Genomic DNA, 26,698 nt, shown 5'->3' on the forward strand with positions numbered 1-26,698 from the left:
TGTGTTCTAAACGCATGCGTTGTAACGGGGCATATTCTTGCTCTGCAGGCCAGGGACACAGCGGTGTGTAAGAGTGCCGCACAAGGCCAATAATGCAGCATGAGGCCAGAATGCAGTCCAAGCACACAAGTGCTGGCCATGCCCAGGAAAGCATGAAGGCAACACAAACGCCAAGGTTTTTTAGGCAGGGAGTGCTACCCAACTGCTGTTCATGACAGCGACCACTCCACAGCTCCACCCACGCACCGCTGTACAATGAAGCACAGGATGTGACTTCTATGTCAAGAGGTAATAAAGCAGTACCAGATGTTGGGTATCAGAAAATAAGTTATTTGGAAAACCAAGAGGATCCAGTCACTGAAGATGCCCTGTCTCTCTGGCAGAAGTCTGGCAGCTACAACCTCTAACTTGGTAATGTGTGGTGGCAATTTATCTCTTACGTATTTTCTATTTCATTTTATTCAGTTAAAAAAATACACATAAAAATGATCAAATAATTAATAAACCAAAATTTTGAAATCTCTTACCTGAGTTAAAATCCTATTGTTATATCTGCTTCCGTGCAACAGGCATCTCATTTTATCACTATTTATTGGCTGCAGACAAAATATGCATTTGATAATAGAGGGCCTAACGTCAATGCTACCACTATAGCTATCACCATAATCCAAAATATCAAGATATCTTTTCCAGAGAGCAGAGTCATAGTGCATCCAAAAAAACACTCCATTCCATCTTATCCTTACATAGGGTGTTCTATGCCAAATCCCTGCCATACATTAAAGGAAAACATTTTATCTATAGAAAAGCTCATCCCTAGACCTCAGGGGCTAGGAGAGGGCGATGTTTTAAGGGAACTTCCTGTATACAATAACTTAAAGTGGAAAGTTTAGGCAGTCTTGGTAGCCAGACAGCTCTGTCTGTTGTCAGAAAGTCAACCTCCACTCCTTTACTAACAACATTTCTAAAGCCTGTCTTGTGAGGCTTAGCGTAAAGAAATCATTCTCCAAAGGAAGCCTTCTGGGCCAGAGACCCATCCCCTCTTTAGTGCATGCCAGTCCTCCTGACCTACACTTCCCTCAAAAGGCCTAGCATCTCTGACATATGGCAACATGGAGAGGCTAGGCGCATCTTTATGGCATGTGCCAAGAGCACCTCACGCCGAAACACGTATAAAATACACTCACAGTGACGACATATACAACAGAAAAAATATTCTTGATGGGAAATGGACCCCATCCCTACTGACTATTTCATATCGTTGTTTGTTAAAGTTGACACACGCACATATGGTTGTTTCTTAAAGTTGACACACGCACATATATACTTTTTTAAAATAAAGAGCGGTGCCCTTCATCACACCACATAAAAATGTGAGAGAGCACAAGTTTGAAAAATGTATAAGTGCACCATATTTACAAGCACGTAGTTAGTTTAAACATGTTTTGCACACGAGTGTTTTTATATCTAGAAGTGAAATACACAGAGTGTCTTATATTCAGTAGTGAAACGTATAGAATGTTTAAGTAGAGTAACAATAATCATAACTGCGTGAGATTAATGTAGAAATGTTGGAATGAATATGAAAACCTCACGTTCTCATGTTAAAGGAATCATGTAAGAGTTGCATGAAACTCTGAAAACCAGTATATTGTGTAGGCCTCATGGCAATTCACAGCAAATCTAAACGTGCTGCTAAATAATGTGAGATGGGGTTAACGTGGTTCTTCCAAAACTGTATTATCGAAACTTAGTATGGGAATATATGCTTTATAGATGTGTTGTTTTAGAAACGAATGTTAGTCAAGAATGCTGTTTAAATCAAGTTAATGTTTTAGAGTGCAGGGACTCGTTTCATGTAAATCAAGTAGGCCTGAACTGATAATGTCATCTCTTTTGATCTGTCATATGCTCGTTAGAGAAGGAGTCGAGAGGTGCCAAGTACTGAGAGCTGCGTATGCTTTATAGCCTATAGATATGGTAAAGTCTGGAATTTGAGGCCCACTGCAGGACGAACTGTATGCAGGTGCGAGGGTCCTAATCAGTTAGAATGAAAGGGGCCTTGTTCAGTGGCGCTTGGCGCAGGCCTGTAGGAGTCTCCAGGAATTTCAGGAGGTACCGGCGCTCTGGAGAAGAAGTCTGGGAACCAAGGTCAACTTTAACGAGGGTCTTGAAGAGTACCATCATGGAGTTTACCGCGCAAAGATGTACCACGTGAGGGGCGTCCCAAGGGGCGTTCCTATCAGAAATGTGATTTGGTATTAGGGAAAGCGACCCGGGAGGAGAGCAGAGCAGATGATTTTGGGAGCCTAAGGAAGCGGATGGGTAGGCAGATAGGCTGATCAGGAGAGACCCATTATCAGAGAAGAGACAAAGAGAAGTGCGTGATCTTCTTAGGAAGTCACCACGGCTGACACCTAGAGGGATAAAGATCTTGTTAAGTAGGGATGTCACTTAGTATAGTGTAGGGACAGACTAACCTTAATTTTCTTTTCTGTAATGACTTTGAGGTTGCAACTTGTATCCATTTTGGCAACACTTATGATTTTCGAGCTTGTACTCATTATTCTGTTTTGTAGACTCAGATTATTCAAAGAATTTATGTTCATAGTGATACCAGTTTATCTTTTGAACCTCATCTTGAGAAGTTTGTATCTTCAGTTATCTTTGACTTTATATTAAATCTTTGAAACTTAATCCTGGTCAGTGGTCATTTAGAGTGGTGTAAGTTCTTAATTGATTGACCTATTGTTAGATTACCTTTTACTCAATGACAGGTACCAACGATCCAGTCGACTTGGTTTGGGATCTGGTAAGGTAACTAGTAACCAGTAATCCCGCGTTAACAGTTGGTAGCAGAGTTAGGATGGTTATCTTCTTGAGGAAGGTAATCTAGAGAGGTTAGTTTGCCCCAAGGCCCCTAGACGTCGAGAGACGAGCAGCGGAAGAATCGTGTGCCGAAGGTGCAGACGGTGCGAGAAAAGCAGCAGTATCGGAGGAGAGTGAGTATAACAAGGGTCATGCGTGAACAGATTGCGGTGTTTTGTGTTGTATTTGTATTGTAATGTCTTGCGGAGTTGAATGCCTGTAGTGTGAATGAGAGAAGGTTGTGAGCGCGCGCAACCTGGTAAACTGGTTACCTAGTAAACGGGTGAACTGGTGAAATCTTAAGTTCAGGCCAGAGCTTAAGTGGTTTTGGGTGTATCGAACATCCAGGGTAGTTGTCAACCATAGTACGGAGGTCACGAGGTACCATTGACCGCCGTGGGACCGAGATAGGGGGAGTGTTAGAGCGAGTGTATGAGTAACGGACGCTGGTCGAAAGTTACTGTGTGTAAGTAACCTATCAGAGAAGGCGATTGTCTGGACGTAAACGGAAAGACATTTCGTCAAGTTAAGGTGACAACTACAGAAAGACTGTGGGCGTACAGTCAAGAAAGGTGGTCGCTTGGACGGAAGTAATCATTTTTCAGAGTATGAATGAGACGCGTGCATGACCGAGGAGACGAGCTGAGAAAGGAGGGGAACTGCTGCGAAGGGGGACGGGTGACGTCGGCTAGAGCCGCGCTGTGATTGAGCGGTTGGTGTGACGTTAGCTAGAGCCGCGCTCTGGTTGGGCGGCTAGAGTGACGTCGGAGGAAAGCCGCGTACGGATAGGCCAGTTAGTGAGAACCACGCTGAGATTGGTGGATTGTCATCAGGAAGTAAACAAACGCAGAGAAAAGAGAAATCATGAAGTGTTTTAAGTGTTTGAAAGGGATTTTTAAAAGAAAAAGAAGTGAACATTATTACGGGGAAGAGGCTCCGCCGGAGGGTACACCAGCTCATTATATGGGAACGAATGTGGGGCTGCATACCATATTATGGATTGGGGCTTGGAATAAGCTTACGGAAGGGAATGAGGAAATGCAGTTCCCGAAGTACGGGACGTTTAAGTTAGAGGTGTTACATCGGCTAAAAGCAACTATGTCCTCATTGAAACCCTCGCCCAGACCAACACAGTTTGAGGCCCTTAATGCATGGATTAGGGCTGCACACGACAGAAATTTGAACAGGCGTCAACAAAGACTGACGCGATCGGTAAGAGCAGTGCGAGATTCTAAATGGGATGAGGAAGCAAAGCGGTGGAGGGTACAGGTTATTGAGGTGGAAAAAATGTATCCGATGAGGGAGGTGGCAGGAGGAGGAAACCTCATGGAGGAAGACGAGGAAAGCGAGTCAGAAGACAATCTGATAAACAGATTGTTAATGGATAGACCACCTCCAAGAGTGGGGGTGATAGAAGATAGGGGGCTCGCAAGGGAAGATGGGAATGCCATAGAGGGGTATACACCACTCCCTATATCGGAATGGTCATCTATTAAAGGCGGAGAAATACCTCAAAACAACACTGTACAGAGTGTAGTGGGAAGGTTTGTGGTGCAGAAAACGCCAACCACCGAAAGGGTTGAGTCTGTTGGATTGCCAGATGCTCTCCAAGTGCCTGTTACCATAGGACCCATAGTATCGATCTATAACCCTGAGAGAGACAGAGAGGAAGAACAGAGGCGATCAGATAGAGAAAGGATTGAGATGGAAAGGAGGAATAATGTGACAAATGCATGGAAACAATTGCCAGGATCGGTAACGTGGAATACCCCATTAGACACGACTGTCGGTCCCAATGTAGGACAGGGAGGTCCGAGAGGACCAATAGATCTAAGGGGACCGCGGCCTAGGCCCTATTCAGAATTAAGAGCTGATCTGAGGGAATGGGATGGGTCCGCAGTAACCCCAAGCAACAGGACAAGAACAGAACCAGAGTGGGAAACTAGGGGTAACGGGACTGTATCTCATTGTGGGGCCAGTGAGAGTAGTCAGGGTCGGGAAGGCCAAAGTCAGGAGAACAGGGGGGTTACACGTCCTACGGATGAGAGGGAACAGCAGGAGCAAAATAGTAGGAGTGTAGAGTGTGAGGAGATGTCCCGTCTTTGGGAGAAAGGGGGAGATCAGATGGTACAGGCTTTTCAGAATAGGTTTAGATGCCTTCATCATGTACTCGGGGAAGACGTCCAACATTGGAGGAAAGAGAACAGTGATAGGTCCCGCCATGCTTCGAGTAATCAAGAATCGCAGGGAAATAGTGAGGAAAAGGGGAGCAGTGGAATGCCTTACTATGTACCCAGAGAAAACAGGCAGAACGGGGAAGGCGGGAAAATGAGAAACAAGGAAGTATTTCACCATCCACCCCGAGAGGATGGAAAGGCATGGGATCTAGAGAGATGGGAACAGGGGAGGACTCCCGCTAACTCACCGGTGCCTAGGCGCAGGACTAGGAGCTGGGACGGGAGGGATGTGGAAGGAGCATCTGGAGCGGAGGTACTAAAGGCTGCGATAAAGGTTAAAAGGCTTGATGTCTCCAGTCTGAAATCCGATCTAGACGAGATTATAGAAGGAACGGTGCCTTTAGAAAGGATCGATTTGTACGAACAAGATGAGCTGCTGTTCATAGCGAAGGATATTACTAGAAGAGCTAGAGCGTTTCATGAGAAACTGACTAATTTGGCAGACAGGTATGCTGTAGATTTATCTAGGACAAGGGCATTGCAGAGTAACCACAGATTACAATACTCAGACCAAGACCTAGATGAGAAGAGGACTACCGGATTGAAAACACACATAAGAGAATTGGTATCAGGAATAAGAGTGTGGAGAGAACTGGACAAATGGGAAGAAAGGTGGTCGAAAAAGGGCACAGTTAGACGAAGTACAAATGTGATGACCCCTGAGGGAAGGGTAATGCAGATGGAGGCATTCCCTTTGCGAGAAATATCAAACGGAAATTATGTACATGTGCCCTGGAGTAGAGGAGACTTAGCTGCATTTACCAACTCATTTCCGAAGTTAAGGGACAATCCAGTAGAATGGTATAAGCAGGTAGAAAGGTTTGTAAAGATCTCGAAAGTATTGTGGATTGATTTGAACACGTTGTTTGACATTGTGGTCCCATCTGATTTGTGGACCCCGTGCAAGACTAGTGTTGAATGGCCAAATACTGAACCAGCGAGGGATGCTCGAACTAATGGACCGTCCGAGATTGTCATGCGAAAGTACGAAAGGGTAATAGCTTGGCTGAAAGATAAGGTACCACCTCAGGATATAGATTGGGTGAAAATAGACCGAACGAGACAAGAACCGAAAGAGACCGTTCATGAATTCTATGAGAGGTTGTTGAAAACATTCAAACAATATAGTGGACTCGATGTAATGGATCCCAAAGATATAGGACAGTTTGTGTCTAAGTTTGTTTTGGGGTTGAGACCTGATATTTGTTTGATGCTTCAGCAACATTTAATATGTTGGCAAAACAAACCACTAGACGAGATCCTACGTTATGCGAGATACTGTAGTGACGAAATAGATTCTAAAGCTAAGAATTTAAAGGAGAAATTGATGGTGGTGCAAATGCAGTCAGCCGGGAAGGGCGGACAGCAGAAACAGGGAATGGGGACAATGGGACGGAAGTCAAATGCTCAGAGCAAGGATAATGAAGAAGGTCAGAGACCTAGGGTAGACTTTGCCACTTTAAAGAAAACGACAAAGTGCCACCAGTGTCACCAGGTGGGACATTGGCGACGCGAGTGTCCCTTTAACCCTGAAAATGGAGAGCTAGAAGTCGAAGAGCAGGTTCAGGAGGTTCCAGCTCCAAAGGTATCAGTTACAGGAAGCAAGGGGGCCAAAGGGGGGACTTCGGCTCCACAAGCCCAGTTCCCACAACCACCGAAAATATCGACAGGGGGAAAGGTCTTCAAACAAATGCCTCTCTTTATCGAGGAAGAAAAGTGTTATTACATAGATCCATTGACAGGACAGCGTGTGAGTAGTGAGGAGGACTGCACCCTCGGGGCAGTCTTAGAAGTGGATCAAAGAGGGCCGTTTGTTGAGGCAGAAGTGGCAGGGTGTCCCACAACGTTCTTAGTGGATACTGGGGCTACTCGATCAACTCTGAGGTCAGCGGTGGTTCCAGACTTACCGATGTCAGGGGAAACAATTCAAGTGGTAGGAGTCGCAAATAAAAGAATGACTAGTCCCTTGACAGAACCAGTGTCTGTAAAGATAGGAAACCATATGAACGAGCATCAGTTTGTGGTTTGTGACTCGAGTCCGGTATGTCTGTTAGGAAGGGATTTGTTGTGCAAATTGAACTGCACCATATACTGCACCCCGCAAGGAGTGGAGGTACAGACTACGGACGATGATGCCACTTTCCAGGTGGCCAATTCAAAATCCTGTGTAGAATTATATCCTACTCTGACAGTAGAAGATCTTCCCCAAGATTTAAGAGATGCAGTGGCGTCAGAGGTATGGGATTTCACAGGAGAAGAAATAGGATTGATTAAAGGGGTAGAACCGGTAAAAATACTGGTAAAACCAAATGCCGAGTTTCCAAGAACGCCTCAATATAAATTTTCCCAGGAAACGATTGCAGGAATAAAACCTGTGATTGAGTCAATGATTCAACAGGGAATACTGAAAGAAATCGTGGGTAGTCCTTGTAACTCCCCGATTATGGGTTTGCAGAAACCTAGTGGGAAATTCAGAATAGTGCAGGATTTACGAAAAATTAACAACATAGTCGTTTCATGTTGTCCCGTGGTACCGAATCCATCAGTGATACTGTTTCAAATACCATGTCAAGCAGAATGGTTCACAGTGATAGATCTTTGTCAGGCTTTCTTCTCAATCCCATTGGATGAGGAGAGCAGGTATCTTTTCGCTTTTAAAATGGAAGATCGCGTTTTAACATGGTGTCGAATCCCACAAGGATTCACAGACAGCCCATCTATTTTCAACCAGTTGTTGAAAAAGAATCTCGAAAATCTAGTATTGCCCCAGAACTCGGTTCTGGTCCAGTACATAGATGACCTACTTGTTGCGTCAGAGACAGAGGAAGCCTGTAAAGCAGATTCAATTGCCTTACTGAACCATTTAGCTGAAAATGGACATAAGGTATCTCCGAGCAAGTTACAGTATTGTCTGACTGAAGTGCAGTATTTGGGACACCGGTTAGAAAAAGGAAAACGCAAGGTGTCCCCAGAGAGGATTGAGGCGATAATGAAGATGAATGCGCCTACAACACAGAGAGAAGTTAGAATGTTCTTAGGGATGGTGGGTTATTGCCGACAGTGGATAGTTAACTTTTCACTGAAAGCAAAGCCCTTACAGAAACTGACGCACAAGGAGGTGAGTGATCCGGTACCATGGGACGAAGAATGTCTGGTGACGTTCTTGCAGCTGAGAGACGATTTGTGTCGTGCTCCGGCTCTGGGAATGCCCGATTACAAGAAATCATTTTCACTCTATTGCTGTGAGAGAGAGGGATGTGCTTTGTCAGTCTTGGCACAGACCCACGGAAATGCCCGTAGACCAGTTGCATATTTTTCGGCTACATTAGATCCAGTAGCCGCAGCGTTGCCCGGATGTCTCAAATCCGTTGCTGCAACGGGTGTCAGCATTGAAAGGAGCGAGAGTATTGTGATGGGACATCCAGTAGTGGTGTATGTACCGCATTCAGTTGAATTGTTAATGACCCGGACGAAGACGCAGCATCTGACCAATAGTAGGCTCACGCGCTACGAGCAAGTTATTCTTGCCGCAGAGAACGTGACTCTCAGGAGATGCTCTGTCTTGAATCCTGCTACTTTGATGCCATTACCTACTGTAATAGAAGGCGAAGGATGTGAAGACCACGATTGCCTTGATGTGACTGAACTATGCACGAAACCCAGACCAGATATTGTAGATGAGCCGTTGTCTGACCCTGATGAGATTTATTTTGTTGATGGCTCATGTTTAAGAGACGATACTGGTCGGTTGAGAGCAGCTTATGCTGTTTGTACCATTACTGGAGTTGTGGAAGCCTCTTGCCTGGAAGGAGTACATTCCGCACAGGTAGCAGAAATTATTGCCCTAACACGTACCTGCATAGCGGGAAACGGAAAGAGAGTCACCATCTACACGGACAGCCAATATGGGTTCGGTGTGGTTCACGATTTCGGGCAGTTGTGGTCTCAGAGAGGTTACATGACCTCCTCTGGTTCGCCCATTCGAAATGGAGAATTTGTGCGATTGTTGTTGGAAGCATTGCAAGGTCCAGTTGCCATTGCCATAGTGAAATGTATAGCTCACACCAAGAATACAGACTTTGTATCACAGGGCAACAGGTACGCTGATGAGGTCGCACGCTATTGTGCAGAACAAAATTATTCTTTCTCAAAAGTGGAAATTGAGGGTGTTGAGGAAAAAACAGAATTGAGCATGATGTTAGAGACCGTGGATACCTGGGAAGATTTAAGGGTAATGCAGGAGAACGCACCAGAAACTGAGAAAAAGGCATGGGAAACAGCAGGTTGTGTGCGAAGTGAAATGGATTTTTGGGTTTCAGCAGATGGGAGGGCTGTGTTACCTGAAGAATTAGCTAATCCCATGGCGAGAGAAATACATGGTCCAGTACACCTAGGAAGAGATGCTATGTTGAGAGTTTTTAGGCAGACTTGGTATTGCCCACAATTCAGGATAGCAGCAGAATCAGTATGCAAGCGATGTGTTACTTGCCAACAACTGAACGTAGGCAAACGAACACCAGTCACACTGAGTCACATTGGGAGGTCGGGGGGGCCTTTCAATAGAATGCAACTAGATTTCATCGAAATGCCAAGAGTTAATCGCCTTAGGTATGTGTTGGTGATTGTATGCGTATTTTCCAGATGGGTTGAAGCGTACCCTACACGTAGGTGCGATGCACTCACAGTGGCTAAATTGTTGCTCAGGGAGTTGATACCGCGCTTCGGGGTGCCTGCCTCTCTGGAATCGGACAGAGGAAAACATTTTAACAGCGAAATAGTGAAGATGTTGTGCTCCACACTAAAGATTGATCAAAAACTGCATTGTAGCTATCGACCAGAAGCCTCAGGAATTGTGGAACAAGTGAACGGCACTTTGAAGAATAGGTTGGCTAAAGTAGTGGCATCCACATCTTTGAGTTGGCCGGATGCTCTTCCTTTAGTGCTCATGAGCATGCGCAGCACACCTGATAGGAGGACAGGTCTCTCCCCACACGAGATTCTGATGGGGAGGGCCATGAGACTTCCCACAGTTCCAACTTCTGCCCTATTGAATATTACAGATGATCTGATCTTGGATTATTGTAAAGGACTGTCTGACGCCATCCATTCTGTGTCCCTTCAGGTACATGCGGCTGAAGTTCCAGCATCGAGGAACCTGTGTCATGACCTGAACCCCGGGGACTGGGTGTTGGTCAAAAAGCACGTCCGGAAGAACTGCCTAGACGTTCGCTGGCGTGGGCCCTTTCAGGTAATCCTGATCACGAACACCGCGGTGAAGTGCGGGGGGCAGCCAAATTGGATCCATGCATCTCATACTCGAAGAGTTCCAGCACCCCTAGAAGAAACAGCTCCAACCCCAGACGAAAGTCCTGAAGTAGGAGAAGAGTCACAAGAGGGGATCGGATCGGCTGAGGGGGTGTCGGAAGTAGTTGGGAACGCATCGGATCCAGACGAAGAGCGAAGACAGAACGGCAGTGAGACTGAGGACGCAACTGAAGGAGAGAGCAGTAGTGAATACGACTCAGACACAGATCCGTATCAGAGCGATCAAGAACCAAGTGAGAGGACGAGGAATAGGAGAATAAGGCTTGGAGCTGCCACTTGGCCGGAACGGAGAAGGAGGCTAAGTTTGAGGTCAGCCCAGGAAGAAACACTTGCTCCTATATCCGAAGACTCAGATCCAGAAGAAGATATCCAGGATCAAGCCGAGGAGGGTCTTAGAAGATCAAGGAGGGTGCGAGTGCCTAGCAGAAGATACTCTACTCCCGACTGGACCTACCTCATTGCAGATGTCCGGGGGACACAGAACCGGGAGGATCAGGGAAGTGGACCTGGTCAGAACTAACCCGATCATCACAGTGCAAATAAGGTTTCTACTGCCAGGAGCGGAGACCGAAAGGTTGCTGACACTCAACATCGTTCATCCTCCTCTCCTGAGTGGAATAAGAAAATTGATTTTAGAAACAGTTGAGTTTCCAGTTTGCTGTTCACGATATCCAATATTGGAGGGAACTCTTCTTCGTTTGGAAATGCTTGAGCGAGTAGTAGAAGTTCTTGGAATGCTCATTGTTGTGGATTAATACCATATTGCGAATGTCTTCAAAGGGGCGCAGAACTGGAAAGGTGAAGAAAGTGATCCTGATTAGAACGGACCCCTTTGTAGTTGTGGATGTAGAACTGATAGTACCAGGAGTAGAAATTGAAAAAACGTTAACTCTCAATTTCGTCCGTCCACTTGTCCAGAGCGAAATACGGAGAATAATCCTAGAAACAGTTGACTTTCCATGTTGTTGCAAGAATTGCCCAGAACTTGAGGGAATGTTTCTTCGGATGGACATTTATGAAGACGTAGTGTCACTCCTTGAGCCATACATAACTTCAGACGGACATAAGACTCTTGAAAAGAATTTGTAAAATTACTGCAAGATAACCTAGCGCCGAGTGGAAGAAGAAAATGGTAGGGGTTTCCTTTTAGCGGATGGAGAAGGGCTAGGGTTGTCTGTTTCTACCGAACTTTGAACTGTTTTGCGGAGTAAATTGTCAGCTTCCAAGTGTTCAAAAGAGAGACATTGTGTGAAAGAAAGACTTTGTTCGAAAAGAAGAAGAAGTTGACGCTGGAAGAACATCCAAAACTACACTGTTTGAGAACATGGAGGCTGGCAACCCGAACCGCAGGGCAAAATGTATAGTTGGCACACTGTTGGGAGTGGTGATTTCTCTGATAGTTTTAGTGGTTACTGTCTCATACATAGTGGGACACGAGAGGGATGCAACGGCAGTCAAGGAGGTTAAGGGAGTGTCAACACCGAAAACCACTACAGTTAGCTATAAGGGAAACATCAATGATAAAGACAAAACGTTGTTAGATGCAGAAATAAAAAGGTTACACACAGATGAGTCACAGGGAAATTTCAGGTCAAATGCTTATGCTAAATTGCTTTATGAGTACATTGATGTCATGGAGGCGAAGAATTGCTACGTTTGTATGCAGTTACCAGCTTCTGTAGATGAGGGTATCAGATACCATCATCTTCCATTGACATATGGAATCACATGCAGTTTGTTGTTGAGCATATTCTATGGACGAGAAGGATTCGAGTATTATTTCTCGAACTTCGACTCGACATTGCCAGAGGTTCCAAATTACAAGCATTTAAACAAGTGGGACTATTACAAGAGTGAAGACAGATTACAAAAATGGTTTCTTCCATGGAGAACGATAGATACATCACATGCCCGGAGAAATAATCTGACTTGTCAAGTATCAGAAATTGAGAAGAAGTTTATAGGGCAGGTGGATACTAGATATAGAAGGCAGAATATCCAGAAAGCTTCAGGACATTGGGAGACAGATTGGACCAAAGAGGAAAGGGAACACCAAAGGAAGGGTAGCAAGGGTCCAATTGCTCTAGACAAAGAGAAAAGGGGGAAACTATGTATTCACAGAAGTTCTTCCTATTATGAAAATTTGTTTGTAGGGGAAGTTAGTTGTGAACATGCTTTCCAATTAGAGTATTACTCAAAAGATTTTCTGAAAGAGATGCAAGCCATACCAAATGTATATTTTGTGTGTGGAAGGAATGCCTATGTGAGGTTACCAGATAATTGGTACGGTTCATGCTATTTAGCAATTGTCTTTCCCAAAATATACCATGCTGAGGATTTAGAGACAACAAAGAGAGGAAAACCGTCCAGGGGGAGAAGAGACCTTGCCGCTGAAGAAGTGGTTGGAGATGTATTTGGGGTGGTATTTCCATTTTTGGGATTGATACTGAATGACATTAAGATTAGGAGGTTAGCTACAGTCGTGGATAGACTATCTGCCAGTACTGCTAGATCATTGATGCTGGTGGAAGGTGAGATGCAATCGATTAGGGCAATGGTTCTTCAGAACCGACTTGCTTTAGACGTTCTGTTAGCTAAAGAGGGAGGAGTCTGTAAGGCTTTGAAGGTCCAGGAATGCTGCACTTACATTCCGGACAATTCAAAACCTCTAGAGAAGTATATACGAAACATCACTGCAATTCACCATGAGATTGAGGATCTGGCAAAAGTAAATGTGTGGGAAAAAGTAGGCCATGGAATGGGTAAAGTTGGAGGTTGGTTTGCCAACCTAGGAAAGGGTATCGTTTGGTACATACTGAAACCCATCATCATAATTGTGATTTGTGTGATCACTTTGTGGGGATTGGTGCGTTTGTATCAGTGGTATAGAGCAAATAGGTTGCAGAGATCTATGAGGAAACAGGAGAAAAAGTTGACAGCGATGCAGGACACTCAATACAGAAGTCTGAAAGCATTGGAGACAATGAAAAGAGGTGGCACTGCCACGACTTCACTTTGAAGGGTCCTATATATATTTTTGTGATGGTGTTTTGATGGTGATGACCCCTGAAGGTCATCAAAGGGGGGATTGAGAGAGCACAAGTTTGAAAAATGTATAAGTGCACCATATTTACAAGCACGTAGTTAGTTTAAACATGTTTTGCACACGAGTGTTTTTATATCTAGAAGTGAAATACACAGAGTGTCTTATATTCAGTAGTGAAACGTATAGAATGTTTAAGTAGAGTAACAATAATCATAACTGCGTGAGATTAATGTAGAAATGTTGGAATGAATATGAAAACCTCACGTTCTCATGTTAAAGGAATCATGTAAGAGTTGCATGAAACTCTGAAAACCAGTATATTGTGTAGGCCTCATGGCAATTCACAGCAAATCTAAACGTGCTGCTAAATAATGTGAGATGGGGTTAACGTGGTTCTTCCAAAACTGTATTATCGAAACTTAGTATGGGAATATATGCTTTATAGATGTGTTGTTTTAGAAACGAATGTTAGTCAAGAATGCTGTTTAAATCAAGTTAATGTTTTAGAGTGCAGGGACTCGTTTCATGTAAATCAAGTAGGCCTGAACTGATAATGTCATCTCTTTTGATCTGCCATATGCTCGTTAGAGAAGGAGTCGAGAGGTGCCAAGTACTGAGAGCTGCGTATGCTTTATAGCCTATAGATATGGTAAAGTCTGGAATTTGAGGCCCACTGCAGGACGAACTGTATGCAGGTGCGAGGGTCCTAATCAGTTAGAATGAAAGGGGCCTTGTTCAGTGGCGCTTGGCGCAGGCCTGTAGGAGTCTCCAGGAATTTCAGGAGGTACCCGCGCTCTGGAGAAGAAGTCTGGGAACCAAGGTCAACTTTAACGAGGGTCTTGAAGAGTACCATCATGGAGTTTACCGCGCAAAGATGTACCACGTGAGGGGCGTCCCAAGGGGCGTTCCTATCAGAAATGTGATTTGGTATTAGGGAAAGCGACCCGGGAGGAGAGCAGAGCAGATGATTTTGGGAGCCTAAGGAAGCGGATGGGTAGGCAGATAGGCTGATCAGGAGAGACCCATTATCAGAGAAGAGACAAAGAGAAGTGCGTGATCTTCTTAGGAAGTCACCACGGCTGACACCTAGAGGGATAAAGATCTTGTTAAGTAGGGATGTCACTTAGTATAGTGTAGGGACAGACTAACCTTAATTTTCTTTTCTGTAATGACTTTGAGGTTGCAACTTGTATCCATTTTGGCAACACTTATGATTTTCGAGCTTGTACTCATTATTCTGTTTTGTAGACTCAGATTATTCAAAGAATTTATGTTCATAGTGATACCAGTTTATCTTTTGAACCTCATCTTGAGAAGTTTGTATCTTCAGTTATCTTTGACTTTATATTAAATCTTTGAAACTTAATCCTGGTCAGTGGTCATTTAGAGTGGTGTAAGTTCTTAATTGATTGACCTATTGTTAGATTACCTTTTACTCAATGACAGGTACCAACGATCCAGTCGACTTGGTTTGGGATCTGGTAAGGTAACTAGTAACCAGTAATCCCGCGTTAACAAATGCAATAATCATTCTAACCTACTTGCCTCTTCAAGGACATACTCGGCAAGTCTAGGCTATTTTTACACAATTCCTTTTCAAGGGATTCCAGATTTATTTTCATATCCTAAAACCTCACTGTAACACATATGTCACCACCAGTCGCGGCCGGCATGGCTCGCGGGTGGGGGTGCGGTGAGGGGTTGCACGGGGAGGGAGGGTTGCGGTATGTTTGTGCGAGGGGGGGGGGGGGTAATACAAAATAAAACAAATTAAAAAAAGAATAATTGAAACTAACCTTGTGGCCGGGTCCTGCGTCTTCTCAGCTCCTGCTCTCCAGCATCCGACAGGAACAGGAAGCAGGTAGCCAGGCTCCCTCCTCTAAGCCAACCACAATGCTGCAAGCAGCGTTGTGATTGGTCGGGACGTCGCCCAGCCAGGGGCTTATGGGGTGAGCATGTTCTCAATGCAGACTGCATTGGAGCCTTGTGTTTGCTTTGCATTTAGAGGGGCAGAGTGTGCATGACTGGTTCGGGCAGACCGAGAGGGCAGACCAAATAGATTTTCACACTCAGGAGTGGGGGGCACCCCTTCTCCCCTGCCCTGCTCGGAGAACAGAGCAGCCCTGCCCACCGGCCTACCCGCAACTAAAAGTTATTTCCATTTTATGTTTCTGCTACTTGCAATGCGAGAAAGCAGTGGGGCGATGCGCCTCCACCATAGCGAAGGAGTCGTGCCTGGTCACCACTGGGTGCATCTTTGATAGGAACACTTTTCTGACAGCAGTTATAGATGGAGCCCCAAACTGATAACGGAAGTGCTGGATGGTATTATTTATGTTCTGCCCTGTACTACTTTTTGTACTGAACTGCGGCTACTATGGGCATTGTCTATATTAAACCTAATGAACTTCTATGTATTAGCTACCTGAAGGCGCTTTAACCCCTCCCCCTAATGTGCCAAAATGGGCTTGACCTTACTTAATAATACTAAGACTTTCCCAAGCTGACATGAAGGAAGTTGCTTTGTAAGTAGGCATGCAATATTTCTAGACAGCACTAGAGTACCACTCGTATTTCTGTCACGAAAAACCCTATCATCAGGGTAATTAAGGGCTCACAATGAGTTCCTTATAAATTGTTAGACCTGACATCTTTTGGCATGATTTCCCCAGACATTTTGCTTCTGACCTCCTGTTTTTGACAGTCTGCTGCATTTCGTTTTTGCTGGATGTATGACTCTGGGCACTTTACCACTGCTGACCAGGGCTAAAGTGCAAGTGCTCCCTTTGTAAACCGTAATGGCAATTGGGATCTCCACGATTGGCATATTTGATACAATAATAAGTCCCTAGTACAGTGCACTATGTGTGCCCAAGGCCTGGAAATAAAATGCTACTGTGTGACTAATGGGCCTGCAGCACTGATTGTTCCACCCACAAGAAGAGCTTTGCAATAATGTCTCAAATCTGTCACTGCTGGGTCTGTGTGTTCAGTTTTAAATTGCCATTTTGACCTGTCCAAACCTTCCTTTTTAGTACAAGTAAGGCAACCCTAAGGTAGGCCCAAGGTAGCCACATGGACAGGATGTAGTGTATTTAAAAAGTAGGACAGGTACTGCTGTGTTTCGCATGTCTCATTAATGAAATACTGCTAATTTCGTTTTTCACTACAGCAACGCCTATCTCTCCTATAGGTTAGGATTGGAGATGCCTTGTAACATCTTACACGTGTATCTTCCAATAGGGAGCTGATAGAAAATTGGAGATTGGGATTTGGCATTTTCTTACTTTAACCATTCTGTGCCCCAGCGTGTCTGCTGAATGTACGTCTGGGTTAGCATGACAGTTGGACTGTGTGCGCATTCACTCTAGACAGTCTCACAAAGGAAGCTGAGGTGTGGCCTGCATAGCCTCATGGCCCTATCCCCATATTTTTAGAACACTTCTGGACAGAGGACATTCTGCCAGGAAGAACAGCTGGATAAGTTGTCATGAGGACTGCCACTTTGCTGTTTGCTTTGCTGTGTTGGCCTGCAGCTTTGCTGCTTCTGTCCTGGGAGTGAAAGGACTGGACTTTGCTTACTGTATCCTGCTTCCAAGGTTGTATTCTGGTGATTTTGAGGAAATAATCCAAGCATCAACTCCTAGCCTCATTCTGAACTAACACATCGCTGCAAAACCCAACGCACCGCCTTTGTCAGAACCGGAGCATGGTCACGAATTAATTCAACGACCGCAACTTACAACGTTAGCCTCAGCTTTCTGTTACAGCATGTCAGAAGAACCACCGATGTGTGAGTTTCGAGCACCATATCACCGAAGTTCATTACACACTGCACCAACTCTGACGGAGTGCCTGCATCATCGCTGTGGAACCAACGCAACGCAACTGGATTTTCGCGCACCTTACCTGGGCGCTTGTTTCTTCATCGACTCCGTACAGCAGCAAGGAACCAATGCATTGTGTAAGCATACAATGCATCACCTCCCCTGCAACAGTAAGAAACTGATGCATCACATCCCCTCCCTAGCAATAAGAAACCAACAACTCACCTTCTTTTTCGACGATTTCCCTCCCCTGCTCCATGCAGAGTGTTTGAATTTTTACGCATCCCAGGTACTTTGTCCTAAACTAGCGCTTCTATTCATTTCCATGGGCTAAATTTACTTAATCTTTTTTAAGTGATTTTTACTTGTGTATGTTGGATTTTTGTCGTTTTGGTCTTGTTTTATTCAGATAAACTAGCTATTTTTCTAAACTGACGTGGACTCATTTGTAGTGTTTTCACTGTGTTACTGTATGTGTGTGTACAATTAATATAGGCGCCTTACTTTTGTTGTGCTGTTCTGTATATATTTTATATGTTTGTATAATTTGTGAAGTTTTCTTCTGTGTGTATTTTCCCCACTGTTTTTTGATTTTTGTGTTGGGAGTATGTGAGATATGTATGATGATGTGTGGTGATGAGTTATGTGAATGATATGGTTGGTTTATATATTTTGTGTTTTTCTTTGGGGGCTACTGTATATATTATGAATATATGTCGCATATAGAATGTACATACAAGATTGGTATCACAAATATTGAATTTTGTGATTGTTATGTTTCTCTTATCAAAATATTATTTAAATAAAAAGAGAATATGTTTTTTTCAATAAATTCTGGTCTGGGACAATGTTACTATTGAATTTATGAAGGATATATTACCTAAGATTTAAGTTAATTCCTGTGAGAGGTTTTGTTCTTGTTCTTGTTATTTTCCCTGCCTCCCTTTCCCAGTATTGTTATAATTCAGGGACCCTCTGCTGTATTTTTGATGTACAATTAATTTACACATTGCCTCAGGGATAAGCCTAACTGCTCTGTGCCAAGCTACTAAGGGTGTGAGCATGGGTTATCTTAGCTGTGTGACTCCCTTACCCTGACTAGAGTGAGGGTCCCTATTTGGCCAGGGTGCACATCACTGCCAACTAGAGTCCTCATTGCTAACAGCAATCTTGATGGTTTAGTATTGAGTCTTCCCTGTTTGTTCCAAATCGCTGATAAACATTGTTAACAGGATACGGGAAACAACACGACTAACAGCTCTATAATACTCCAATCTTTGAGTTAGCTTTCTCGGCCCAGGCACGCTCACCCAAGACAGGTTGTCAAAAATTCGACCACTAAAGATGGTAACCCACCAGTGCCTTGATCCCCAGAGCCATGAGCACTCAACGATGACAAAGGCTGCATAGAAGTCAACAAATGCACTATGAATTGGCAATGCACAGGGCTTGAGTGCAAGTCTTGTCATAGTGAGTAATGTCACTGCTTTCAGCATCATTGACATCCCATTCTGGAATCAAGTCTTGGTTACTGGTAAGTTTTTACACGTCGCAACCCACTCGTTTAGGTGCTCCCCAACACAAAAGAAATAAAATAACAGCAGAGGAAATTCTTCTGTTGCTTTCCATATCACTTTCATTCGACTGGCACAAAATATCCTCCTTTCCATGTTTCAAAGACCACTCGACTTTGAAGATTTGCTGATAACACCCTGTTAAATGATGACTCCCACCATTCTGGACAAAGTAGTAGTGTCATTATACAAGATGTCAGATCTAAAAACTGTGACTTTTCCAAAGATCCTGTCTTTAACATTGTAGTAGAAACATTAAATAACATCAGGATGATAATCTCTGGCCAGTTGAGGTGTTGACCCTTGGTCCAAGCTGTCTGCTATACCAACCCAACACCCACCCAGAGCTACAAACTAATATCCCATTCCGCATTATCCTATTCGAATAATCAGAGGCAAGCAATTGCCAGAAGCACCCATTATCTTTTTATTTATTTATTTAGAAAGTTTTCTACAGCGCAAACATGACCACCAGGGTATCAAAGTGCTTTACAGTTAGTACATAAAGAGGGATACAAGCAGTAAAAAGAGAACAAACAGAGCGAACATTCACAGTCATGTAGAGCCAGGCATTCTCAGGAGCCCTGGCAGCTGTGCCACAAATCTGCGACTGTGACCACAATATCTAATGGAACCGCCTATAAGAGGCAGAAATGTCTTCATCAAGAACACTTTGACTTTCTTTTTGAAGAGGACAATGGAAGGATTCACCCACACTTCGGGGAGTAGGGAGTTCCAAATGCTCGATGCAATACCCAAGAATGCTCAATTGTAAGTTTTTCTTTTCTTGAATTTTTGTGGTTTGAGTATTAGGGTGCTGGCACTTCTAGAGGCTCTTGAACCATATGAGAGCTCCAGTTTTTGAGCGTGGTACAGCAGAGTATTGAAATGAATGGCTTTGTGTGCAAAAATGCATGCAATTTTTAGCTCTATCCGAGCTTCATATGGAAGCCAGTTCAGGGATAACAGGTCTGGTGATATGTGGTTGTATTTTTTAGTGCCTGTTAAGAGTCTAGCAGCAGAGTTCAGGGTAACCCGAAGACGAGCAGTCTTCGCTCTAGGAAGGCCACAAAGGGTTGTGCTGCCATTGTCCAGCTCTGAGATCACTAAGGCTTGCACCGCCACCTTTAAGTCATGAGAAGGGAGTAAAGGTTTAATTTTCCTTAAAATGCTGAGTTGGAAGTTCGCTCCTTTGGTGAGGAGGTGAGGTTTATCTATCTTCACCATGGATTCATACCACTTCCCCAAGCTTTATCTGATATTTGGCGCTTTTTAATTTGCAATTATTAATACTTTTTTATTTTGAGTTGGAGGAATTTCAACGAATACAACAAATCCGGGTGAAATACCTCAAGCACCCATTACAAGTGAATCCAGGCCCGAAATTATTGGTCTGAAATCTCCGGACTAGATAATTCTAGCCCCGGAGACACCAAATCTATGCATAACGCTAAAGGGCAGCAACATAGTCTGGCTCCAACCTGCCCCTGCTGGAGTCCAGGAGGAGCAGACAATGTTCCTCTTGGAGAGGCACAAGCATGCCCTGGACCTCTGCCCCATCCCATCACCAGACTCCCCATTGGCACTCCCACTGAACACTTTCCACCTACTCAGAGCAAGAGGCTGGAAAAATGTTGAAAAATTGCCCAGTAAAGCACCCAGTAACTGTGGCTCCAATCAGCTAGTCCTCATTTTGAGGGGAAAACTTGTAATGGCAGAATGGTAGTGCGGTGATACTGGCTACAAAATGTAATTCTGCCTCACTGAACACTCTGGAATCCCTGTACCAAAGTCTGGCAAACTCACAATGAGGGATTTTTAATACTAGTCCTCTTTCTCCATTGGAGAGCTCTATTGCTGCCTAACCCGATACACGTTTCGATAAAACATTACAGGATATATTTTAACATCTTATTATGCAAAGTCCCAACGTGAGTGGCTGTAAGGGTAGTAAGATTATCAATAAGTTTATCTAGGGGCGGCTCTAGGCTCATGGCGGCCCAGGGCAGGGAGCGTAGGTAGGGGACCCCGGAAGAGGGGGTCCGGTCGGAGCACTGAAGTGGGGGGGTGGGTGGGTCAGGGTGTTTGGAAGTGGAACAGAGCCGGAGGCCGCCAAATCCCTGCCAGGGGCCGCTACGCCATTATGTATCCATCCTCAGAGGATTAATATATTAGAGATATATATTGGCGTGGTGGCCCCTGGGGTTTGGCGGCCCTGTGCAGGTGCACAGCTTGCACATGCCTAAGGCCGGCCCTGGTTTATCATATTCCCCTGACAACTGCCTTTCACTAAGGGTTGTACTAAAAATACAACTCGCTCACTCCCAGATCTGTTCCATATCAGTGATTTCCTGGATGACCTAAATACCTGGAGGACTTAATGAGCCTTCTTTAGCTGCCTTCAGGAGTGCCATATCCCCCCCACCTCTTTTCTATTTCGAACAAAAATAACTTAATGGTACCCATAAAAATCCAAGCATATAAACGTTGACTGTCGCTATAAAACCTATGTATTATCCTGAAATTGTTCAGTATTTCAGTATTTTTACAGAAAAAGTCAATTGATGAGCTACTTAGCCCAGCTGACCTAGCTGGATGTGCCGGGAAGTACCACTGATGAAAGGAGAAGAAACAACCAATCAGATTATCTCTAACATAGAGGAGTATGTAATCCAAAGTGAACATTTCAGAGCAGCACTGGGAGGGTAGGAAGAGTGGGTTGGAAAATGTGCACACATGCTATGTTCCTGGATTCTGCTGCATATCTCAGGCCCTGGTTAGCTGACAGGCTACAGCACAATAACAGACACATTAAATGTCCAGGTAGCAGAGTAGGTTCATATGACTGTGTGAGTGTCTGACATGATGCTCATGGTTTCAGTCCTACAGGGTTCACTCAATATTTAATCCTTTTAAATCTGTTAAAAAATAAATGAGTAGTCCAAGAACATTAATGGAACTTCAAATACAACTTACTATTTGGTCATGTGACCCTGGTTTCTGGAAAGACGCCATTTTGGCTCAAAGCTTTTGTTTTTTTTTAACCCCTTCGACGCTCATGACGAGCTCAGCTCGTCATGAGGTACACCTCTCGTACACTCATGACGAGCTGTGCTCGTCATGAACCGCGGGTTTTTGCGAACTTCAGCGCAGCGCGGAAATCTGCACCGCACGCATGGTGTTAAACATGACATAGTTATGGTGTTCAAGTCGTTACGATGGGCTCACACTTTTCACAACAAAGGGTCAGAAGCCACAATTCCATCCAGGTGAATCCATCTGGGTCGGAATCCTGGTGTCCATGCTCACACAAATTCCTGCCTCTAAATGATCCTGGTTGACAGATCTCCTGCACATATGATGTAATGGAGCAGTGAGAAGGACCCTTTGACCAGGCAGCACAATGTGACTGTAAACAAGTTTATCTGTGAATCAACATGGTGTTCATGTTATTTTACAGTAAATTGATGCATTCACGGTATTGGCCTCCACCAACGGGGATCCACACATTTCTGCAGTTTCCTCCAGCTACCCTGGCGGCTGTAGCGATTGTAGCCAGAGGTTTGCGTTTCAAAGCAGCTGTACCGTAGAAAAGATGTTAAAGATGGATCCAACTTATACTGGCAATGTTAACATAGCGGGCAGTGTTAAAAGTTGAATCTTTTGTTAAGGAGATTGAATTTCAGCCAATCTGGAGTGATGGAGGTGGAGTGCACATTAGGCAGATGTATCATACTAGTGTCGCAGTCGTAGTAACCTAAAAGATGGGCAAGTCAGTTTCCATTGAGTGCTACATTTTGTAAGCTTCACTAGGTTTGGGGTTCCATTTTGATTTCCAGGAAGTTTCAAAGCCACTGTCATACACATTGACCCAACACTGGCTCCTACACGAGGATGGGTTTCTGGAGATATTGATAAGTTTGTGCTAATGTTGAACCTGTGGCATCTCATGCACTTGGAAGTGATATCATTCTTAATAAGCTTAGGGGGGGTCGTCATGGGAGCACTCACCTGTCCTTTCAAAGTCGCCCTCGCTCACACTGGATGTGGGGCTCGCAACAGATGTGCTCTTGTCCCCCGAATCCTTCTGCCGGGTTTTGGCGTTCTCGATCCCCTTTACCCGGCGTGCATGGCGGTTGCCTTTATAGTGGGCCTCTGCTTGGCTCTGGAAAAAAACAAGACAGCCAATCAGATTGCTGGTAGGGGGACTGGCTAACACAGTGAACAAGCAAAAACAAAACAATGTGATAATGTTTGATAAATAATGGCGACCTGTTATAATGGTGATACCCGTGACAGAAAGTAACCATAGCTCTTGGTTGAAAGATAAACCATCTGAAAGATTATAAGCCTCTTCTAAACCTGTAGCAATGGAAGCTGCTTTCTGAATGGCCTGCACTAAGCAACTTCAATGGTTTTAGAAACCATAACTAGTTCAAAGATGATTGGCGGGACTCATGCCATCATCGAATCTCGTATGTATGTGTATACAATTATTATTATAAATCATTTATATAGCGTGTATCAATCAATGAAGTGCATGGATGATTCAATAATAGACTTTATTGTTACCCAAATCAACGCTGCACATTGTATCTTCCTCAGAAATGATGAAAGGCTGAGCTGTCTTGCCGGGGTTATAGCAAGTGGGTGCTAGATGTCATACAAATCTCTGGCTCCTCAGTAACAAGAGCCTGGGGTATACAATTACATAGAAACAGTGGTATGCTTAGGCCCCATTCCAAGACTAATGGGCTTGGCAGTGAAGCCACTGCTTGCGTGAAATGCTTACTCACGGAATATGAGAAACAAAATTATAATCCCTGGAAACTGTTTAATACAATATGCATCAAAATTGCGATTTTGTCAAAAATAAGTGAAACGTGCCCCCAATGTAAAAGAAAAAAAGCAGAGAATGACAAAGTAGGAAACAGTGAGTAAATCACAATTGTGTACTCGCAAACAAACAACCCAGAAAATAAAAGTGACTTAGAAGGCATAACAATGCCTGTATTCGGACTGAGTCCCGACTGACAAAAGTGTGTTTGTATGTTTGGATGTCGACGGCGTTTTTAACCCTTTCACCAATGTCGGGGTCGCATCAGGACAAGTGATTAAAAGGGAGACCTAAGGGAAATAACAACCGAATTAGAACTATGAAGTTATGTCATATTTAGCGTAAGAGGTGGCGGCGATTAAGATTTACCTACTGAGGGCTGGGGTCACTGGAGGGTATGGTATGGAAGTTAATGGGAGCCGCAAGCAGGTGCAGATAAGTATTTACAAAGTGTGTGCAAGAAGGGTACGAAGTTCCTCTAGGTGAGGAGAAAAGGAACAGAGAGATACAGCAGAGGGTGTGGATCAAGTTCAGATCCACACTGTAGATAGAGGGGAATTCCCTTTGTTGGAACTAGGGCTCTCACACACCCACCAAGCTAGGTGTCATGCTTCATCATATGAGCCTGCCTCTCGTCAGGTCAGCGCTGCAATACCTGACGGGCACCCAGTACGGGGCTCTTTGGTGGGGATCTTTTGTTCCTGCTGGTGGGTGCAGTGGGGGGTAAGAGGCCTAGTGTGTGTAGATGTATAGGGGAAGGAGGTGAGTTTAAAACAGGTCTCTTTTCACTGTCCCATTCTGGAGATCCTCAAGGCGGGCTGGGTGACTCGCCATCGGCTAGCAGAGAAGGAATTAAACAGTGGTTAAGAACCGTGACACCGTTTCCTGGTGAGTACTTGAACCCAGGTGTCATTGCTTCTCTCTCCACTGACCCCTCCCCCACCTCCCCAGGCTATTCTTAGCAGCCCCTAGATGATTATCATGTAAAACCAAATAAATAGGTCATAATAGAAAACCAAATAAAAAAAAGACAGAAGTAATGAGCGAGCAAACAGGCATGCTGCTAATCTTCTATGCGAGCAGCTGAATAAACCTCAGAATTAACAAACAGGTCACTGAACGCTGCGTTTCCAACTCGAGTTGAAAAACCTAAGCTAAAGCCAAACAGAGATGGGGCAGGCCTGGCCACTGCACGTGCCTCCGGAGCCTTTCACTCTCCATGGGGCAGGCTTGGTCGCTGCACGTGCCTCCGCAGGCTTTCACTCTCCACTGGGCAGGCCTGGCCACTGCACGTGCCTCCGCAGCCTTTCACTCACCATGGGGCAGGCTTGGCCACTGCACGTGCCTCCGCAGCCTTTCACTCTCCATGGAGCAGGCCTGGCCGCTGCACGTGCCTCTGCAGGCTTTCACTCGCCACTGGGCAGGCTTGGCCACTGCACGTGCCTCTACAAGCTTTCACTCGCCATGGGGAAGGCTTGGTCGCTGCACGTGCCTCCGCAGGCTTTCACTCTCCATGAGGCAGGCTTGGCCGCTGCACGTGCCTCTGCAGGCTTTCACTCTCCATGAAGCAGGCTTGGCCGCTGCACGTGCCTCTACAGGCTTTCACTCTCCACTGGGCAGGCTTGGCAGCTGCACGTGCCTCTACAGGCTTTCACTCTCCATGGGGCAGGCTTGGCTGCTGCATGTGCCTCCGCAGGCTTTCACTCTCCATGAGGCAGGCTTGGCCATTGCACATGCCTCTGCAAGCTTTCACTCTCCATGGGGCAGTCCTGGCTGCTTCACGTGCCTCTACAGGCTTTCACTCTCCATGGGGCAGGCTTGGCTGCTGCATGTGCCTCCGCAGGCTTTCACTCTCCATGAGGCAGGCTTGGCCACTGCACGTGCCTCTGCAAGCTTTCACTCTCCATGGGGCAGTCCTGGCTGCTTCACGTGCCTCTACAGGCTTTCACTCTCCATGGGGCAGTCCTGGCTGCTGCACGTTCCTCTACAGGCTTTCACTCTCCATGGGGCAGGCTTGGCCGCTGCACGTGCCTCTACAGGCTTTCACTCTCCACTGGGCAGGCTTGGCCGCTGCACGTGCCTCCGCAGGCTTTCACTCTCCATGAGGCAGGCTTGGCCACTGCACGTGCCTCTGCAAGCTTTCACTCTCCATGGGTCAGGCTTGGCAGCTGCACGTGCCTCCGCAGGCTTTCACTCTCCATGGGGCAGGCCTAGCTGCTGCACGTGCCTCTACAGGCTTTCACTCTCCATGGGTCAGGCTTGGCAGCTGCACGTGCCTCTGCAGGCTTTCACACTCCATGGGGCAGGCTTGGCCGCTGCACGTGCCTCAGCAGGCTTTCACTCTCCATGAGGCAGGCTTGGCCATTGCACGTGCCTCTGCAGGCTTTCACTCTCCATTGGGCAGGCCTTGGCCGCTGCACGTGCCTCCGCCGGCTTTCACTCTTCATTGAGCAGGCCTTGCTGCTGCACGTGCCTCTGCAGGCTTTCACTCTCCATTGGGCAGGCCTTGCCGCTGCATGTGCCTCCACAGGATTTCACTCTCCATGGAGCAGGCCTTGCTGCTGCACGTTCCTCTACAGGCTTCCACTCTCCATGGGGCAGGCCTGGCCACTGCACGTGCCTCTGCAGGCTTTCAATCTCCATAGGGCAGGCTTGGCCGCTGTACGTGCCTCCAAAGGCTTTCACTCTCCATGGGGCAGGCTTGGCTGCTGCACGTACCTCCACAGGCTTTCACACTCCATGGGGCAGGCTTGGCCGTTGATCGTGCCTCTGCAGGCTTTCACTCTCCATTGGGTTGCCTTGGCCGCTGCACGTGCCTCCGCAGGCTTTCACTCTCCATTGGGTTGCCTTGGCCGCTGCACGTGCCTCTGCAGGCTTTCACTCTCCAATGGGCAGGCTTGGCCATTGCACGTGCCTCTGCCGGCTTTCACTCTCCATGGGGCAGGCCTTGCCGCTGCACGTGCCTCTACAGGCTTTCACTCTCC

At 45.5% G+C, this 26,698-nt stretch overlaps 1 protein-coding gene across 8 annotated transcripts in view; it reads right to left on the reverse strand.

The window, feature by feature from the left end:
• The window catches only part of ZNF385A (zinc finger protein 385A), a 483,068-nt gene that overhangs the window by 108,463 nt on the left and 347,907 nt on the right, over positions 1–26,698 (reverse strand). For all 8 annotated transcript variants that reach the window (XM_078688401.1, XM_078688410.1, XM_078688394.1 and 5 more), the window contains one exon: positions 22,889–23,042. In XM_078688401.1, the coding sequence (XP_078544527.1) occupies positions 22,889–23,042 (154 nt within the window). The remainder of the gene's footprint in view (positions 1–22,888; positions 23,043–26,698) is intronic.

The sequence above is a fragment of the Lissotriton helveticus genome, chromosome 1_1 (genome assembly GCF_964261635.1).
Source record: "Lissotriton helveticus chromosome 1_1, aLisHel1.1, whole genome shotgun sequence".
In the NCBI taxonomy this organism is placed as follows: Eukaryota; Metazoa; Chordata; class Amphibia; order Caudata; family Salamandridae; genus Lissotriton; species Lissotriton helveticus.